This window comes from Kogia breviceps, chromosome 12, assembly GCF_026419965.1.
Source record: "Kogia breviceps isolate mKogBre1 chromosome 12, mKogBre1 haplotype 1, whole genome shotgun sequence".
NCBI lineage: Eukaryota > Metazoa > Chordata > Mammalia > Artiodactyla > Physeteridae > Kogia > Kogia breviceps.
In genome coordinates this window covers 93,182,607-93,202,522 of record NC_081321.1, presented here as the reverse complement: position 1 = coordinate 93,202,522, position 19,916 = coordinate 93,182,607, and the positions used below count along the sequence as shown (strand labels likewise).

Here is a 19,916-nt window from a genome sequence, read left to right as displayed (position 1 = left end):
CCTCTGCTCACTGCCTTTTGGGGCAGGAGTATGTAGACCTTGAGAGACCAGTAGCTGAGTCTTTACAAATCAGAGCTAGAGGTGTCTTCAGGGATCATCTGGTATAGGAATCCACTAGATAGAAAAAAACAATGAATGTTTCCTGAGTGCATGTTAAGTTGTAGCCTTCTTTCACAGAGAATATTGAAGACTGTTGTTCTTGCCTGCAAATAAATATTCACTTACTTTTCTTAAAACACAGTGCCCTCTCTCTGCAGTCTAAAAGATCAATAGATCAATTCTCAAACTGGTAAAAATATAATTGTCATGCTATATATCTTGATTGGGGTGGTAGTCACCTAAGTGTATACATTTGTCAAAATCACCAGCCTTGTGCACTTCATCCCCTTGTGTGGGGGGGGATTTTACTGTATATACTTTATACCTCAATAAATTTGATTTAAAAATTATAAGTAGGGACATCCCCGGTGGCACAGTGGTTAAGAATCTGCCTGCCAACTCAGGGGACATGGGTTCGAGCCCTGGACCGGAAAGATCCCACATGCCACAGAGCAACTAAGCCCGTGCACCACAACTACTGGGCCTGTGCTCTGGAGCCCGCAAGCCGCAACTACTGAGCCCACGTGCCACAAGTACTGAAGCCTGCACGCCTACAGCCCGTGCTCTGCAACAAGAGAAGCCACCACAATGAGAAGCCCGCACACTGCAACAAAGAGAAGCCCCCACTTGCTGCAAAGAGAAAACCCGCGCACAGCAATGAAAACCCAATGCAGCCATAAATAAATAAATTTATATTAAAAAATTGTAAGTAAAATTAACAACAAATAACTAACCAAAAATTTTTGGAACTTACACAATAGACAAAAGATTAAAGCCACTAAGAGATTAAAAATGTAGCTCTGCCAATAAAGAGTGAGCTTATTTGATCATTAATAAAGGAAACAACAGTATGACAGAGCTGGCTTGAAAAGAATTTGAGAATAGTTAATGGGCAAAGAAATGATGAAATACAATCACTAAATTAGATCCAAATCTGTTTCCTACCCTACAGAATAATAAAACCATAACCTTTGGGGTTATCTTCTCCACTGGACATACAGAAATTATTGCACCTTGTCAGTTTCCTAAAAGCTAACTTCTAACTTTACAGATTTATAATACAAAACATCACTGAGGGGCTTCCCTGGTGGCGCAGTGGTTGAGAGTCCGCCTGCCGATGCAGGGGACGCGGGTTCGTGCCCCGGTCTGGGAAGATCCCACATGCCGCGGAGCGGCTGGGCCCGTGAGCCATGGCCGCTGGGCCTGTGCGTCCGGAGCCTGTGCTCCGCAACGGGAGAGGCCACGGCGGTGAGAGGCCCGCGTACCGCAAAAAAAAACAAACAAACAAACAAACAAAAAAAAACAACATCACTGAGTCCTAGTCAATTGTTAGTCAAAGTTAAACTTCCCCAAAGAGTCAGATGTCCCTTACGTGGGTTTATTAGAAATACTTTAGCATGACATTAAGAAGTCACATAATTACTGTATGTCATGTTTTTAGATACTAAATAACTTTCCTCCACACTAGTTTTCGTTATTCCACATTTGATAAAGACAACCGATATTTTAATTTCCTGTTAACTCCATTTAAGAAAAACAGCGTCACTGGGAATTCCCTGGCGGTCCAGTGGTTACAACTCCGAGCTTCCACTGCCGGGGGCGTGGGTTCGATCCCTGTTCGGGGAACTAAGATCCCACAAGCCGTGTGGCACGAAGAGAAAAAAGAAAAACAACATCACAAGTATGAAAAGTATGAGGATAAATGGCAATTGTCTTTAGGCCTCAATGTGGAGGTAACAGAGAGTGTGAGAGTGGTGGGAACTGCAGCACACCCCATCTAAGGAGGAGAGTTGCTGTGCAGCTCCAGCCAGCTGGTCCTGTATTGCCATATCTGCTCTCTCTTTTTTATTTTTCTCGGCCACGCTGCCCGGCTTGGGGCATCTTCGTTCCCCACCAGGGACTGAACCCCGGCCCTCGGCAATGAAAGTGCAGAGTCCTAACCACTGGACCGCCAGGGAGTTCCCTCTTCTCATTTTTAAGAGAATCTGGAAATCAAAAGTTTTATGTTAAAGCTCTCAATTTTTATATGTTGGCAACTAGTTCACATTGCTCTTAAATATTGTGTAGCATACATGGAATCTAAAAAAAACGGTACTGATGAACCTCGTGGCGGGGCAGGAATAAAGACGCAGACGTAGAGAACGGACTTGTGGGCACCGCCGGGGTGGGGAGCGGGGGAGGAGGGGAAGCTGGGACGAAGTGAGAGAGTAGCAGACATGCATACACTACCAAAGGTAAAATGGACGGCTACTGGGAAGCTGCTGCATAACACAGGGAGGTCAGCTCGATGCTTTGTGACCACCTAGAGGGGTGGGATAGGGAGGGGATATGAGGATTTATGTATACAAATAGCTGATTCCCTTTGTTGTACAGCAGAAACTAACAAACATTGTAAAGCAATTATACTCCAGTAAAGATATATTTTTTAAAACATATAATAAACTGTGATTTGGGCATTAAAAAAAAGAAAATTCACTGATTATTTTGATTAATTAACTTACTTTAGGTGAATGGGAAGAAATAAAGTACATTTGTGGTATATTGTTTTTTGGTGGTTTTTTTTGTTTGTTTTGTTTTTTGCGGTACGCGGGCCTCTCACTGTTGTGGCCTCTCCCGTTGCGGAGCACAGGCTCCGGACGCGCAGGCTCAGCGGCCATGGCTCACGGGCCCAGCCGCTCCGCGTCATGTGGGATCCTCCCGGACCAGGGCACGAACCCGTGTCCCCTGCATCGGCAGGCGGACTCTCAACCACTGCGCCACCAGGGAAGCCCTGTGCTATTTTGGAAAAAAAAAAAAAAAAAAGGACTGTGAATAAAACTACAGAAAGCCAGAGCTTTCTTTATCACATCTGAAGCCACGGGAAGGAAGCGGCTGGTGGCATTGAGACAGCAGGGGCAACCTGCTTTTTGCTCTTTTCTCTTGTGCCCCTGTTGATACAAAGAGATAAAATGTAAAACAAAAGCCAAAAAATAAAATACTGTGTAGGCCAACAGGATGAGGGAAAGAATAAAAGGAAAGCCAAGCCAGCCTGAGCCAGTGTCAATAGCTGACCTAAAACAATACCTTCTGCTGGGAAGATTGAAGCCCAAAGAAAGGAAACAGTTGCCCCCAAATCATGAGGTGAGTCACGGCAGGGTAGGACTTAGAACACAAGCTCTTGGATTCCCAGGCAGAAGCTTTTCCCCCAAAGCAACATTACTTTCTTTGTCTCCCGTGAAGTACTTCATGTTCTATTTGCTGATTGACCAAACATAAATGACTTGTGTATGCATGCTTGCAGCACCCTTAGGTCAAGTTCATGCCAGTGTTATGTGCCCACAGTTGCGTAGGATTTGCACGGGCCCTAGCCTGCATCTAAACTTTTTATAATAACAACAATAGCTACCATATTTTGAGCCCTAATTCTTTACCCAGCTCAGTAAAGGTGCTTTACTCACATTATATTATTTAGTCCTTGTGATAACCACATGATATAGGTACTTCTCTTTTATTTATTTATGTATGTATTTATTTTTGTCTGCGTTGGGTCTGTTGCTGTGCGCAGGTTTTCTCTAGCTGCGGCGAGCTGCGGCTACTGTTCATTGCAGTGCGTGGACTTCTTGTGGTGGCTTCTCTTGCGGAGCATGGGCTCTAGGCGCGCAGGCTTCAGTAGTTGTGGTGCACGGGCTTAGTTGCTCCACGGCACGTGGGATCTTCCTGGACCAGGGTTCGAACTCATGTCCCCTGCACTGGCAGGTAGACTCTTAACCAGTGCACCACCAGGGATGTCCGATATAGGTAGTACTCTTTCCTTCATTTCATGGATAAGGAAACTGAAGATAAGCAAAGGAAAGTCACTTGCTCAAAGCTATAAACCCACTCATTTGTGGCTTCAAAACTGGTGGTCTGGGGCTTCCCTGGTGGCGCAGTGGTTGAGCCCTGGTCTGGGAAGATCCCACATGCCACAGAGCAACTAAGCCCGCGAGCCACAACTACTGAGCCTGAACTCTAGAGCCCACGAGCCACAACTACTGAAGCCCGTGCGCCGCAATGAAGAGTTGCCCCCACTTGCCACAACTAGAGAAAAGCCCGTGCGCAGGAACGAAGACCCAACTCAGCCAAAAATAAATAAATAAATAAATAAATTAAAACAAACAAAACTGATGGTCTTAACCACTGGGCTACTATTTTTACTCATTCATTCATTTAATCAGTCAGTCAGTCAAATAGCTACAACATGCTGGTGCCAGTTGCTGAGCCAGTCATTATGAGGGAATACAGCTTCATAGACCCAAGTTCCAGTCTAAAATCCTGCTGGTGAGGCTAACTGGGTCCACATTCAACCCACATCCCGTTCTTCCAATCCAAGATAACAAGTGGTTCTTGCAACACACAGAGGGTTGGGCTATGTACTTCAACAAAGTTGATTTAAAAATTAGAAGTGGGCTTCCCTGGTGGCGCAGTGGTTGAGAATCCGCCTGCCGATGCAGGAGACACGGGTTCGTGCCCTGGTCCGGGAAGATCCCACATGCCGCGGAGCAACTAAGCCCGTGAGCCATGGCCGCTGAGCCTGTGCGTCCGGAGCCTGTGCTCCGCAACGGGAGAGGCCACAACAGTGAGAGGCCCGCATACCGAAAAAAAAAAAAAAAAAAAAAATTAGAAGTAACAGCCACCCCTAGATGTTTAGGGATCCTGTTTAAATTAAAAGATTTCTGACAATGCAAACATCTTCGTAGACCAGATGGTTTGAAGATCCACTGGTAGGAGAAAGACACTGATTGCAAAGACAACTGGGTCAGAATCATCAAGGGTCTTGACTGCTAGGATAAAAGGTTTGGACTTTAGCCTGAGCTCAATGGGTGGGCAGATCCTAGAGATGTGAAGAGAATTGTACTTTAGACAGCAAGTACACCTTTGGTTCTTCACAGAGGGACTGGAGGGATGACCACTATTTTGGAGGTTATTACATGGAAAAAGAGGAAAAATGAATAATAAAGTTATTTCAGGGTACATTCAGCAGGAGTGAGGTATAAATATCCAGATGTCACTTAAATTTTCTGGAGGCAGATTTCAAGTAGGCTCTTCAGTAAAGAGATCAGCGTGATGGAAAGAGACGACTTTTCTGGGTTCAAATCCCAGTCCTCCAAATTTCTAGTCCCGTACCCCTGGACAATTCATATGACATCTAGGGACTACAATTTCCTAATCTGCAAAGTGGGTATAATAATATCTACCTAAGACTCTTGTGAAGGAGAACTAAATGGTAAAATACATATCAAGCATTTGGTAAATGGTACACGTTCAATGTTTATTTCTTTCCTCGGTTTCCTTCTAGCTACAAGTGGAGTTGGCATTATGTCCTTCTCCCGTATCGGGCAGAGGAGTAGAGTTCAAATAAACATTTTTCTCCATACATTACAATGATAACCTCATAGTGGTGTTCTGAGAACACTGCAAAATCTGAAAGTGCTTTTCAACTGTCAGAGAAAGATTACATTTTCTTTTTTTTTTTTTTTTTCTAATTTTCTTTATTTATTTTTGGCTGTGTTGGGTCTTCGCTGCTGCGCGGGGTTTCCTCTAGTTGTGGCGAGCGGGGGGCTACGTATATTCGTTGAGGTGCGCGGGCTTCTCATTGCGTTGGCTTCTCTTGCTGCGGAGAACCGGCTCTAGGCGCGAGAGCTTCAGTAGTTGCTGCTCGCGGGCTCCAGAGCGCCGGCTCAGTAGTTGTGGCGCACAGGCTTAGTTGCTCTGCGGCATGTGGGATCTTCCCGGACCAGGGCTCCAACCTGTGTCCCCTGGATTGGCAGGCGAATTCTTAACCACTGCGCCACCAGGGAAGCCCAAGATTATATTTTCACTGCGTTGAATGACAAGGAACAACTTTTGCCTGGACACAGCCTTCCTCTCGAGAGAGCTGGGCCTCCATGAACAAATCCGTGATCTCTCTGGTTTCAGCTCCTCGTCTATAAAATAGGGATGGTCCTCCTTGCTCACTTTATAGAAGTGTTTGTGGGATTCAGGGTTGTGAAAATTCTACAAAACAGTGCACCTGGGAGGGGTTGCTAAACTCATCATCAGCTGTTTGCGGAACACTTCCGCTTCCGGCTCTGACTTCTCCCGTCCCACTTGAGCGTCTCAGAGGGCACCGAGTCTGATTCTGCGTCCAGGACCTAGCACAGAGAATTACCTGGGTCAGTGACTGGCTCTCGGACTCAAGCGTCGGTCGCTCTGGTGTTGAATTATAGAATTCTTTGTAAATCAGTGATCAACCCCACGGTTACCGAGAGAACGAACGGGATCTATCGCATTTAGAAACTATCACTCCACACTTTGTGTTGCTAGCCCCACATTTTAACATATTCTCACTTTCCTACTTACACTCTGTATTTGTGGGAAGTTCTGTGTTGTTTTGTTTGGGCTTTTTATCGGTCATTAATTTACACATTTTCTTACCTCTCAATCCCTTTCCTTTGGCTTCTTCACTTTCCTTTGTGATTGGCTGCAAATCATCTTAACATGATTGGCTAGGGCATCTGCCCGTTATCTTTCCCTTGATCCGATGGGAGAAATGGGAAGAAAAAAAGTGTCTTAAACTCCCGTTTTATTGGCTCCGCTTAGGGACGTACGGCGAGGACGTAGGCATCTCAAATTTATGATTGGTTCTTACATCCGTTAGTCACGCTGCAGCGAACCAAGTTCTGTGGCCCGTACTACTCCCGATGGGGTGTAGGGGGTGGGGTTTAGGCTGGAAGGGTTTTCATTGGCCCAGAACCGCCCCGTTTGCTGCCCGAGCCCACCCCCATTCGGTTGCCGTGGTTGCAGGCCAGGCCCGCCCGCTTGTCCTCTGACAGCGAGGCTTAGGGCGGAGGGAAGCTGGTCGGTCGGTCCATCAAGCACGCGGCTCCCGCGGCCAGGCCAGCACGGAGCCGTTGCCATGGCAGCCGCCGCCGGGGGCGCGGACGAAGAGTCGCGCTCTGGCCGCTCGAGCTCGGATGGCGAGTGCGCTGTGGCGCCAGAGCCGCTGACGGGCCCCGAGGGCCTCTTCTCCTTCGCCGACTTCGGGTCTGCGCTGGGCGGCGGCGCGGGGCTCCCAGGCCGGGCGGCCGGCGGGACCCAGTCCCCGCTACGCTACCTTCACGTCCTGTGGCAGCAGGACGCAGAGCCCCGCGATGAGCTGCTCTGTAAGATCCCCTCCGGCCGGCTAAGGCGCGCCGCCAGGCCCCACCGCCGGCTCGGGCCCACGGGCAAGGAGGTGCACGGTGAGGAGCGCGGCGGGAGGCGGGGCTGGCCCTCGGCTGAGAATCGGGCCCTGATCTCCCCAGCTCGTGCAGGATGGTGTCCTCCGACGTCTGAGCTACGGACCTGGAGTGACCCCTGAGTCTACTTTCAGTACCAATAGTAGTATTATGGCTGCTAAGGGCCATGCGTGTAAAAAAAGTAGTCTTCCTGCTCAGAACCAGTCCCGGTGGCTTTTCACATTTGGTAGTTCCTGAATAGAAACTTTTCCTGATTCCAGGTGTTTATTTGTAGATAATAAATGGGATACTGGAGAATATTATCATATCAGAGCCAAGTCCTACCAACTTATTTCTTTAAATGCACAGACCTGGATTGGACTTTTCTATCTCATTTAGGTCTTAGGCAAACTATAGAACCTTTCAGCTTTAGTTTTCTCATCTGTACAATGGGTATGGTATGCTTTACAGGGATGTTGCCAGAGTTATTAAGTAAGGTAGGGAATATATAGTTATTATTCTGCCTTTGTTGTGTGCCAAACACTGTTGGGTGGTTTGTGATCATTTCTGATCCTCGTAATAACTCACTGAGATCCAGATACTGTTCCCATTTTACTGAAGGTGAAACTGAGGTTCAGAGAAATTGTCTTACTCCAAGTCACGTAGCTAGAAATTGGCTATGCTGGTATTAGAACTCCTGCTCTGGTACTTCTACCATATTGTCTTTTACATTTTATGAATGCCATGGAAACCAACACCCTGAAAGTTTTAAGAATGGGGACTTTTAGGGTCCCTTTAATACCTAGTCATATCTTAGTGGTGTTATGAAGATTAAATGAAAATTTGAAAGTGCTGTATGAATGTAAGGGATCGTTATATATATGAATTGCAATTTTTGTCCATTTCTCTGATGATAAAGGCATTGCTTTCTTTTAGCCTCTAATATACAGGTAGTGTCATTGTGGAGAAAAAAGTTTCTGCATAGGAATCATCACATTTAAGTAAGTCATTTGGGAGTGGTCTGTTTTGAAGGAGGATATAAGATTATCTGTGTAACCAGCTCACAGAGTGCTTCCGTGTAAATCATCTCATTTGGTCTTTGCAACAACTCAGGTCTGTCAGGAAAGAGCTCAACCTTGTTTTGCAGGTCTATCACCTGATAGACCTGAGGCCCAGGGGGTTAACTAACTTGTTCATGGTCACCCAGCTCCGACAAGTGGCAGAGCCAAGATCTGGCTCCAAAGGCCTTGGAGGATTTGCTACAAAATGTGGCTTTTGCACTAGCTGTGTCACATTTCAGGTTTCTCCTGGTTCCCAGGGTAGCGTCACTTGTATCCTGGCCCCTTTCTTTCTCTTTAGATGCTATTGTGGCTGAATGGTGGGTAGCTAGGAAGCTATCACTTTTTGCTTCATCATGGCCATTGCTGGTTGTTTTTTTTTTTTTTTTTTAACTGGCACTCTTATTGTCTTCACAGCTCTGAAGAGGCTGAGGGACTCAGCCAATGCCAACGATGTGGAAACAGGTGAGTGTGCAGAGGGAGTCCAGCTCCCTGGTCTGGTCAGGGAAGGAAAAACCCAGGTAACCAGTATCTGGGAAGACAGTGCTTGAATTCTGCTGGCTCACCCCTGGGAGCAGGCTCGCTGTACTTATTGTATAACTGCAGTCATCTTGCAGATGACAAGTCTGGCTCACTCTTCCCATGCTTCCCTGTCACCCGGTACTTCCTGATGTCATAGCGTTTATCACCCTGTGGGCTCCATGGTGGTGGGGACCATGTCTGCTTTTGTATCCCTGGCACCCAGCCGCAGAGTAGGAGCTTTTTGGAACTTGTGGTTAATGGGAATCAATAGTCAATTTGAAGTGCCAGGAGAGCCACCACCTTCCACTGCTCCCGGAGGCCTTGTGGTAGTTGGGTCAGTGGTTCTCAAACTTTAGTTGACAGAACATCTGAAAGGCATGGGACGGGCTCCTAGCAGGACACCACTTTGTTTTTTTGTTGTTGCTCTTCACCATGTGCTAGCTGACAGGGCAGTAGCAGCATCAAAGCTATAAGACAAGCTATAGGAAAAAAATTTTAATTGTATCCACTGACTTAATTCTTTCTGTGAATCAGGGAAAAGTGGTATATGGGTTTTCTTTGGCTGTTGTAACAAATTACCACGAAGATAATGCTGTAAAACAACACAAGTTTATCATCAGACAGTTCTGTAGGTCAGAAGTCTAACACAGGTCTCACCAGGCTGAAATCAAAGTGTCCACAGGGCTGTATTTCCTTCTGGAGGCTCAAGGGAGATCTGTTTCCCTGCCTTTTCCACCTTCTGAGGCCGCCTGCATTCCTTGGCTCATAGTCAAAGTCAGCCGAGGGATAGGAGAGCCTGTTTATAGCAGGCGTGGAGAAAAGGTCGTTCCCCTCAGGGAGCTGGGCGTTAAAACACAGGCCTTGAGTGGGTCCCTTATCCCTGGCAGAGCATAGTGAGCAAGCCTGGAAACTGGGGGGGTTTTCAACGCTCTCCACTTTTATCTCTTTTCCATGAACTTTAATATTGTGGAATATTTGGGTAGCAACCTATATAGCTTTTCAAGGAAAGATGATGTGTTCTCTTTTTAATATCTCGAGTATTTGGCCACAGAATATTTTAATTATACTTCCGTTTCACAGAAAGTCTAGTTTATCTTTTTTTTTAATGGGTTTATTTTCTTTTATTTTCTTTCTCACATTTATTTACTTAAAGATTAATTAATTTTTTTTTTTTGACTGCCTTGGGTCTTAGTTGAGGCATGCGGGATCTTTTGTTGCGACGCGTGGGCTTCTCTCTAGTTGTGACCTGTGGGTTTTCTCTTCTCTAGTCGTGGCACACAGGCTTCAGGACATGTGGGCTCTGTAGTCGTGGCGCACGGGTTCCAGAGCACATGGACTCCGTAGGTTGCGGCACGTGGGCTCTGTAGGTTGCAGCATGCAGGCTCTGTAGTTGAGGTGTGTGAGCTTAGTAGTTGTGGCGCTCGGGTTAGTTGCCCTGTGGCATGTGGGATCTTAGTTCCCTGACCAGGGATTGAACCCACGTACCCTGCATCAGAAGGCAGATTCTACCACTGGACCACCAGGGAAGTCCCTTTATTTAGTTTTAAATTTTATTTTATTATTTATTTATTTATTTGGCTGCATCAGGTCTTGGTTGTGGCATGCGGGGTCTTTTTGTTGTGGTGCACAGGCTTCTCTAGTTGTGGCGCACGGGCTCTAGAGCACCAGGCTCAGTAGTTGCAGCGTGTAGGCTTAGTTGCCCCGTGGCATGTGGGATCTTAGTTCCCCAACCAGGGACCGAACCCACATCCCCTGCATTGGAAGGCAGATTCTTAACCACTGGACCACCAGGGAAGTCCCTCTCTCTTTTTAAAATTGAAGTATAGTTGATGTACAATATTATATAAGTTACAAGTGTACAGTATAGAGATTCACAATTTTTACAGGTTATACTCCATTTATAGTTATAAAATACTGGATATATTCTAGTTTATCTTTTTTTTTTAATTTATTTTTGGCTGCATTGGGTCTTCGTTGCTGTGCACAGGCTTTCTCTAGCTGTGGTGAGCAGGGGCTACTCTTCGTTGTGGTGCGAGGGCTTCTCATTGTGGTGGCTTCTCTTTGTTGTGGAGCATGGGCCCTAGGCATGTGGGCTTCAGTAGTTGTGGCACGTGGGCTTAGTAGTTGTGGCTCGTGGGCTCTGGAGCGCAGGCTCAGTAGTTGTGGCGCATGGGCTTAGTTGCTCTGAGGTATGTGGGATCTTCCTGGTGCAGGGCTTGAAGCCATGCATTGGCAGGCAGATTCTTTTTTTTTTTTTTTTTTTTTGCGGTATGCGGGCCTCTCACTGTTGTGGCCTCTCCCGTTGCGGAGCACAGGCTCCGGACGCGCAGGCCTAGCGGCCATGGCTCACGGGCTTAGTTGCTCCGCGGCACGTGGGATCTTCCCGGACCAGGGCACGAACCCGTGTCCCCTGCATCGGCAGGCGGATTCTCAACCACTGCGCCACCAGGGAAGCCCTGGCAGGCAGATTCTTAAGCATTGCGCCACCAGGGAAGTCCCACGTCCAGTTTATCTCGAATCAGGTGTCCACATGGTGGTTTTATTATTTTGGTGTAAATGCTGTAATTTTCCATTTAGAGTCTGTGACACACACATCTTCAAATCTAAGTCGCTCTTAGATTTACCAGGCTCTTGCAGGACTCTGACAGCAAAACTGGCTGTAGATTAGCCTCTTCATTCCTTTTCCTGTATGGTTAGCATTTTGTTTAATCTTTCTCTGCATGTTTGTTGGTTTTTTTGGTATAGGTTAGCAATTATAGTGGATGTAAAATTTATACCCTGATATTGTTAAATTGTAAGTGCCTTTCTGTGAATTCATAATCATTTAAAAGATTTTAAATGTGAAAATCATATGTGCATTTAAAATGTTTTGAAAATTAGAAAAATCTTCAAGAAAAACATTCTTAATGTCAGCAAAGGAGTCTCTGTTAATATTTTGGTGAATATCCTTCCTGTCCTTTTTCCTATGCAGAGGAATTTTCTTGAGGGCTTGCAAACTGTGCTGTATACACAATTTTGTAGCCCGCATAATGTTTTGTGTATCATAAACATTTTTCATAGTCTTTATAACCATTTGTTTTTTCAAAAGGGAAGTGTTATTTGTTCCTATTTATAGAATGAATATGTAGCTGTACAATTTTTTTGAAGCTTATAAAGTAAAAAGTAGAAATCACCTTGTAATTCCATTCCTCAGTTATAACCACAATTTGTAATCGATGCACATGATGCCTTCAGAGGGACAAAGCAAGAGTTATTTAGTCAGTCACGTGTTTGCACACTGGTTTTTCATTTCTAAGATAATTTCCCAGGAATGGGGTTGTTACATCAAAGGATACGCACATCTTGACGGCTTCTGATAGATGTTGCTAAAGTGCTTTCCATAAAGACTGTAGCTGCACAAATCACAAAAATGGAACTGACTATTTTAGCTTTGCTTTATCTCTTGGATACTGGCTCTCTTTTGGTGAAGGTACTGATGAACACGGAGGTGACTGGAAGCGCTTCCTTCTCCTCCACTCTCATAAACCTTTCCCACCACCTTCATTCGTTCATTTAGTCAGTCAGTCAGCAACATTCGTGGAGCAGGACAAGTCACATCTTGGTCCAAGATTTTAAGAAACAAAACAAAAAACCTACAGAATAGTTGGAGAAGAAGAGTATAAAGCAACACCACTTCTAAAAAAAATAAAATAAACACAAAACCGAGGAAACTGAAGTCCTGTATTTAGTTGGAGAGGTGTAAGTTCTCGAGGCAGAGAAACCTGGGTTCCTATCCCAGCCTGGCCTCCTGTTGCCTTGGGCTGGAGTCTGTCTCCTGGTCTGTACCATGGACGTGATACTGTGCTGAGTGGTTGAAGGGTTTGGCCGGCAGGTACCTGATGCCTGGCTGGTGCTCCGTCTACGGTCATAGTTACTCTAAAAGAGCACAGCGTGTTAATATGAGAGAAGCAGGATGAACGGGGCACTATGGGGATGCAGGAGAGGGGGCAGCTCACTCAGCCTGAGGAGGTGAGAGAGGTTCACGAAGCAGGAGATACCTGGATTTCATTTGGAAGGACTCGAGCCCTTGAGAGGTTTGCTGGGGGATTTACTAGAGCATTTTGTTTCTTGCTCTAAACGATGTTTGGCAGCAATTTCTGCCTTTCAGTTGACGTGGGCGTGTAATACGTAACGCCTCACACTTCATAATGGCTCCGTACTTTTCAAGGAAGGAATTTCGTATCCATTATTCTCATTACAGCAGCTCTGGGGGTTAGCAGGGCAGAGATTCCTCCCACTTGCTGGTGAATGGGGGCCAGATCTAGGCCTTCCCACTGCCCCATGCCGTTGGCAATGAACTCCTTTCCTTTTTGCTTGGTTTAGCCTGGGACTTGGTCTGTGTGGCAGAGCCTGTGCTCTGTCCACTCTAAAGGGCTGCCTTCTGGGAGCAAAGTATGAATCAGCCCACAGCTCGCTCGGCTGTGTCCAGCTGGAATGGATGTGTAGCCAGATGCAGGTAGAGGGGCGGGGCCACAGTCTATGCTGGGGATTTCCATGACTCCCAAATTTCTGACCCTGAGGGCCGAGATTCTTCTATGATGTTTTATCCCTAGACACGTAGTTTGAGCACCCAGAGTACGGGCCCTCAGTTGTGCCCTCAGGAGAACAAGTCCCTTGTCATGGCAGTCCCCGTGGGGCCAGCATCTAGGAGGGACTAGCTCTCCCAAACATTGTCAATGCCTTGCCTGGAAGGGCCCCTGAGCGTCCTCATCCGTGCCCTGGGGCAGCAGCCTGGCTAACACTGCCGCTCTCTCCACTTGCTCCCTCTGTCTTGGTGGTGTCAGTGCAGCAGCTGCTGGAAGATGGCGCGGATCCCTGCGCAGCTGACGACAAGGGTCGCACAGCCCTACACTTCGCCTCCTGCAACGGCAATGACCAGATTGGTGAGTCCTGGGGAGGGGGAGGGAGGGAGGCTGGGCGAGTAGCATCACTCCAGAGGGGCTTGGGGAGGATCTGCTGTCTGCTCAGCCGGGTGCTGGATATAAGAAAGACCTGGCCCCTCACTCCTGTAGCCTGTGGTACTGGCACTGCCAGACCGGGCCAGGGGTCCACCCGGGGGAAGAATATGATTTGCCTCTGAGGTCGGACCAGTCCTTCAAGACGTTCAGGCAACATTTACTCAGTGCTAAGGGCAGCAGTGGGACAGCCCCCCGTTTTATAAGGTTTTTTTGGATGTGGCATAACTTACAAACAGTGAGCTTTCTGTGTGTATTCACTGCTGTAATCACTCACCTCCTGGATCAAGATATAGAATATTTTCAGCGCCCAGCAGCCTGCCTCCTGCCCCTTCCAATCCTTTCCCCCCGTGTGGACCTTGATCACCATAGATTAGTTTTGCCTGTTTTTCAATTTCACATAAATGGGAGCACAGAATATGCACTCTTTTGTATCTTGAATCCTTTCACTCAAAATTATATCCTTGAGGGACTTCCCTGGTGGTCCACTGGTTAAGACTCTGCGCTTCCAATGCATGGGGGAGGGTTCTATCCCTAGTCGGGGAACTAGGATCCCACATGCCGCGCGGCCAAAAAAAAAAAGGAATTATATTCTTGAGACTCACCCCTGAAGGTTGTGAGTAATGGTAGTTCTCCGCTCTCATTGCTGGCTGGTGTTTCATCGTGTGACGGACCATAGTTCACCCGTTCTCCTATTGATGGGCATCTGTGTTTTTCCAGGTCTGGACTATTAGGAGGAGCTAAGCTGCTAGGAACGTGTCTGTACATGTGACTTGATGGATATAAGCACTTATCTGTGTTAGAATTGTTGGGTCACTGGGGTACACACACGTTTAGCTAGTGTGTACTACCGAACTTTTCCCAAAGATGGTTCTACCACTATCCACTCCCACCAGCACTGTAAGAGAGTTCCACATTTTCCCACATCCTTGGCAATGCTCGGTATTATCTCTTTTAAATTTTAGCCCTTCTAGTATAGTGGTATCTCCTTGTGGTTTAATTTGCGTTTCTCTGATGGTCAGTAATGTTGTTGAGCACATCTTCAGGTATTTATTGGCCATTTTGTATCCTCTTTTGTGAAGTATCTGTTCAAGTCTCTTATCCATTTTTTTAAACAAGTTGCCTATTTTTTTCTTATTTGTAGAAATTCTTTATATATTCTGGATATAAATCATTTATTAAATATAAATGACTTTTTCTCAGCTTGTCTGTTTGTTCTCTGAATGTTCTCATTTGATGAACACAAGTTCTTAATTTTAATTTTATTTTTATTTATTTATTTATATTTGGCCGCGTTGGGTCTTCGTTGCTGTGCACGGGCTTTCTCTAGTTGTGGCGAGCAGGGGCTACTCTTTGTTGTGGTGCACAGGCTTCTTATTGTGGTGGTTTCTCTTGCCGCGGAGCACAGGCTCTAGGAGCACGGGCTTCAGTAGTAGTGGCTCGCAGGCTCAGTAGTTGTGGTGCACGGGCTTAGCTGCTCCACCGCATGTGGAATCTTCTGGACCAGGGATCGAACCCGTGTGCCCTGCATTGGCAGGCGGATTCTTATCCACTGTGCCACCAGGAAAGTCCCACAAGTTCTTAATTTTAATGATTCCAATTTGTCAATCTTTTCTTTTTTATGGTTAGTATTTTTGTGACCTGTTTAGGAAATCTTTGCCTATCCCAAGGTTATGAAGATATTCTTCTGTTCTCTTCTACAGGCCTGTTATAGCTTTCACATTTAGGTCCATGGTCCCTCTTGAATTAGTTTCTGTATATGTTGTGAGGCTCAGATTGGCCTCCTCACATGAGTTAGTCCGCCTGCACATCCATCTGGGTAATTGGTGAGCCCTGGTGATACCACAGCCCACCCCTGATGTGACCTAGAGACTCGTAAGGAGCGGGTGCTCAGAATCTTCTATTGGCCTAATTCCCACTATGGTGCTTGGCTGTGGAAGGAGCAGAAAATGCCCTTGAGAGCCTTCACTAGCAGCCACTGCTATTGGAAGAACTTTTTTAACCCCTGAAGTCTCAGTCCCGTAATACCTGCATAGGCCAGGGGCCCCTCCCAGAATCCTCAGTTCCTGGCCCGAGAGTCCTGCACATGAGCCTTAGGGGCGAATGAGCCAGTGAGTGAGTGAATGAAACAGCATGGGGGACTGTCAGCTTTCAGTGTTCCCCACTTTGAGTGAGCCTCTTTAGCTAGGTTACGGTTGGGGGTTAGGGTGCTGCTGCTAGAAGCCCCCAACAGCTCCTCTTGGGTTTTCCTGTTTCCAGTGCAGCTGCTTCTGGACCATGGAGCCGACCCCAATCAGCGAGATGGGCTGGGGAACACGCCACTGCACCTGGGTAAGTGCCTGGCAAGCTGCCAAGACACACTTCTGGGCAGCACAGACAAGCTCCTCTGATGGAGAGCCTGGGGTCCTGCAGGTTCCCAGGAGGCTCTGCTATCATCTGGGGGGAGCCTGAGCCCCCAGGGCCACACTCCCCTTGGGCTATGTCCCATGGCTGTCGCCATCCATCACTAGTTGGCTGTGCCCTGAGCAGAGCTGACTTTACAACCTGAACTGACTCAGCAGCAGCTCTGTTAGGGGAGGTTCCCGCCTTGCGGCTGACTCACACCGTTGCTCACGGTGAGGCAGGTCCCATCTCCAAGCCTTAGTTTCCCCAGCTGTACAGGGAGGGAGTCGGATTTGATCACCGAGTCCCTCCCAGTTGCTGCCTTGGTGATGCCTTCTCAGGGGGCGTGACCTGGCATCGGGACCCTCAGAGACATAGTCCTGCTCCCTGTGGTGGGCACCCAGGCCACGCCCCCGTGGTCCTCGACTCTCAGTCCCTGTTCTTCTCCCTCAGCGGCGTGCACCAACCACGTCCCTGTCATCACCACACTGCTGCGAGGAGGTGAGTGGTCCCCTCTCCTTCTCCCTCCTCTCTCCCTCTCACCCCCAGCATGCTCACCTCTGCCTGCTCCCACAGGGGCCCGGGTAGATGCCCTGGACCGAGCGGGCCGCACGCCCCTGCACCTGGCCAAGTCGAAGCTCAACATCCTGCAGGAAGGCCACTCCCAGTGCCTGGAGGCCGTGCGGCTGGAGGTGAAGCAGGTGAGCGCCCCCCTGAGCTGAGCCTGCGGCCCTGAGCAGACCCTGGGCAGGTGCTGCCCGAACCACAGACACGCCCGCCTCCGGCACCAGGGCTGCTGGGTGGCTTCACACGGACCCCAGCTGGCACCTGTTCCAGTGTGCCCCTCGGCAGCAGCATCAGGCCGCTCTGTGCCTCCAGCACGGCCTCAGGCCACCTTCTGGTTTCAGATCATCCAAATGCTGAGGGAGTACCTGGAGCGCCTGGGGCGGCACGAGCAGCGGGAGCGGCTGGATGACCTCTGCACCCGCCTCCAGATGACAAGCACCAAGGAGCAGGTGAGCCGCAGCTGCAGGTCCAGACCCAGGCCCCGTCTGGAGCCTCAGGGCCAGCCCACCCCTGCTCTGACGCGGGAGAGAGAGGCGTGGCTGCGGCCTGTCACCCACTGTGGGCCTCAGAGCCTCGTCTACTTCCTCTGAAGCTGCCCTGGCCCTTCTCTCTGGGGTGGTCTGAGACCACCTGGCGGCAAGGATCCAGCCTCGGACAGCTGCTCCCTAGTCACGGTGAAGCCACCACGTGCCCTGCGGGGAGAGACGGTGTCTGCCCTCCATGCCTGTGGTGCTGCTGGGGGGACCCGGGGGCACCCCATAACAGAGCCTCGGTTTCATCCCGCAGGTGGATGAAGTGACCGACCTGCTGGCCAGCTTCACCTCCCTCAGCTTGCAGATGCAGAACATGGAGAAGAGGTAGCAAGAGAGGCTCCCCGCCCTCCCGCTCCACCACTCCCCCGCCCCACTGCCATCTCATTACAAAGGAAAAGCCCAGTGCCTGGGACTTTGTCTGCCAGAGGCCCTCGCCCCCTGCTGCTGCGAGCAGAGATGCTCTCTCACTGACCTCAGCGCCACTCCCCGCCGCTGTCTCCATCATCCCTGGGGGCCGGGACTGCAGCCCACAGCATCTTCCTTCGGCTCCCACGGCGCTGCAGCCACGCCTCACTCGGCTCTGGCCGACGCGCCATCCTAGCAGGCCTCACTTGTCCCATGGCCTCCCTGGCACCCTCGACAGGCCCCAGACCCTTCTCTGTGTCCCTTTCCAACCGTGGGCTCGTTGCAGCCAGCAGGATTTGGCTTAGGGCAGGCACCCTCTGGTCTAGGGGGCTTCTGGGCTGGCCCCGCACCTCTCACCAGCACTTAGATTTAGGCTTGTCACCGAACTTTCAAGGAGACATGGCAGTGAGTTTCTCTGGTTGGAAGGAGGGGGTTGGTGAAGCCTAGACCTTAGAAATACAAGGTTAGGAAGGGCCTGGCTGAACCCAAAGCAGGTGATCCCCAGCCTCTTTTCTCCCAATCATTGAAACACCAGGGGGGTGTCACCATTCTGCAGCCTCGTTGTAGTAGGTGGAGGAGTGGCCCCCAGGATGGCCATGTTCTAATCCCAGGAACCTGTGAACATTAGCTTATATGACAAAAGGGACTTCGCAGATGTTATTAAGTTAAGGGTCTTTAGACAAGGCAACTGTCCTGGATTATCCAGGCGGGCCTGATATAATCACACGGATCCTTATTAGAGGGAAGCAGGAGCTCAGAGAGGAAGCAGGAGATGTGGTGATGGAAGCAAGAAATCGGAGTAACTCGAGGAAGGGGTCACAAGCCAAGGCATGCAGGCGGCCTCCAGAAGCTGGAAAAGGCAAGGAAATGGATTCTTCCTTCAGAACTTCCAGAAGGAACCAGCCTGCCGATACCTTTGACTTTAGTCCAGAGAGATTTTAGATTCTGACTGCCAGAACCATAAGAGAATAAATTTGTGTTGTTTGAAGGCCCAAAAACACGCTGCAAAGAAGTCCCACCCCGCCACCCCCCGCCGCTGCCACTTCTGCCCCAACGGGAGCAGACGTTATTCCCCTTGGAGCTCAAACACGCCGGCGCCCCCTCCTGGCAGGGATCTGCCACAGCCGGAAGCCTGAAGGGAGGGCCTGCTGTGCCCAGCCCTCTCCCAGGAAGTGTTCGACTGCAGAGCAAAGACAGACTTTTTCCAGCTCGGCAGTCCCTGTCTGCTCTGGCTCTGCCCCACCTTCCCTCTCACCCAGTAGGAATCCTGGCTGCTTTTCGGAGGAGGGGAGCTTGTCTCCCAAATCCCAGTTTGATCAGGCTTGAACTGAACTCATGGGACCCAGCTGTTCCCCAGACCCTAAGGAAAAAAAGGGTCTCTCTCTCTGGGGCCGAGGTACAGGCCCGGGGCTGCCTCCAGGACCCTGGGAGAGGGGAGGCTGCAAGCCCCACCAGGTCGGCAGGGTTGGGGAAAGTACCCTCCCTAAGACTGGGGAGAGGGGAGGGCAGAGGAAGCAGTAAAGTGTGTCCATGCAACATAAGCTGCTGCTGCTGTGAGCAGGGTGGCTGCTGGCTGGCCGTGTGCCAGAGTAAGGTGAGGAGCGACCTGTGAGTGGACAGGCGGGTGGGCGGGGCGGCCTTTCTCCCTTCCTGTCCACGTATTAACCCCCTCAGGTGAGCCTGCCCACTCAGGCCCAGGGGGCACATTAGAGCTTGCCCTCCTCTGGGGGCTCTGTTGGGGCCTGTGCCTGGACACAACCCCACTTTGCCCCTGGCCCCAGGGGTGCGGCTGAGCAGGGAAGAACCCGGGGCAGAGGAGAAGCAGGATGGGAGGGAAGGGACCTCAAACTCGGTGAGCTTGCTTCTCTGGGCCTCCCCCCAGCACGCCTCCGGGGATGATCACCCTTGAGAGCGTTGAGGCAAGGTTTCTCAACCTCAGGTCTAAGGGGTTCAATTAGTGGGCCATTAGAGAGGTATGAACCCCCCGAAACGATGCAAGATTTTGTGTGGAGAGTATGCATGTACTGATAAAAGGGTCTATAGCTTTTATTCTAAGTAGGGTCCACACTCAGAAGAGGTAAGGATCTCTTGCTGCAGAACTTTGGGAGCAGATAGGTGAGAGGCCTGCCCAGGGCATCCTGG

General features: G+C 49.3%; 1 protein-coding gene across 5 annotated transcripts; it reads left to right on the top strand.

Annotated features, from left to right (window-relative positions):
• Positions 1–6,911: 6,911 nt before the first annotated feature.
• On the top strand, positions 6,912–18,772 carry ANKRD54 (ankyrin repeat domain 54). Of its 5 annotated transcripts, none has more exons than XM_067010173.1 (9): positions 6,913–7,337; positions 8,789–8,836; positions 13,717–13,815; positions 16,147–16,218; positions 16,723–16,770; positions 16,846–16,970; positions 17,178–17,285; positions 17,623–17,693; positions 18,515–18,772. In XM_067010173.1, the coding sequence occupies exons 1-9, from the start codon at positions 7,013–7,015 to the stop codon at positions 18,714–18,716; spliced, it is 1,098 nt and encodes a 365-aa protein (XP_066866274.1). In that variant the 5' UTR covers positions 6,913–7,012; the 3' UTR covers positions 18,717–18,772. The 5 variants fall into 5 exon arrangements, with proteins under 5 accessions (XP_058937126.1, XP_066866274.1, XP_058937123.1 ...); XM_067010175.1 differs by having other exon boundaries at positions 6,917–7,337; positions 13,722–13,815; XM_059081143.2 differs by having other exon boundaries at positions 6,912–7,337; positions 16,152–16,218; positions 17,623–18,607.
• The last annotated feature ends 1,144 nt before the right edge of the window (positions 18,773–19,916 follow it).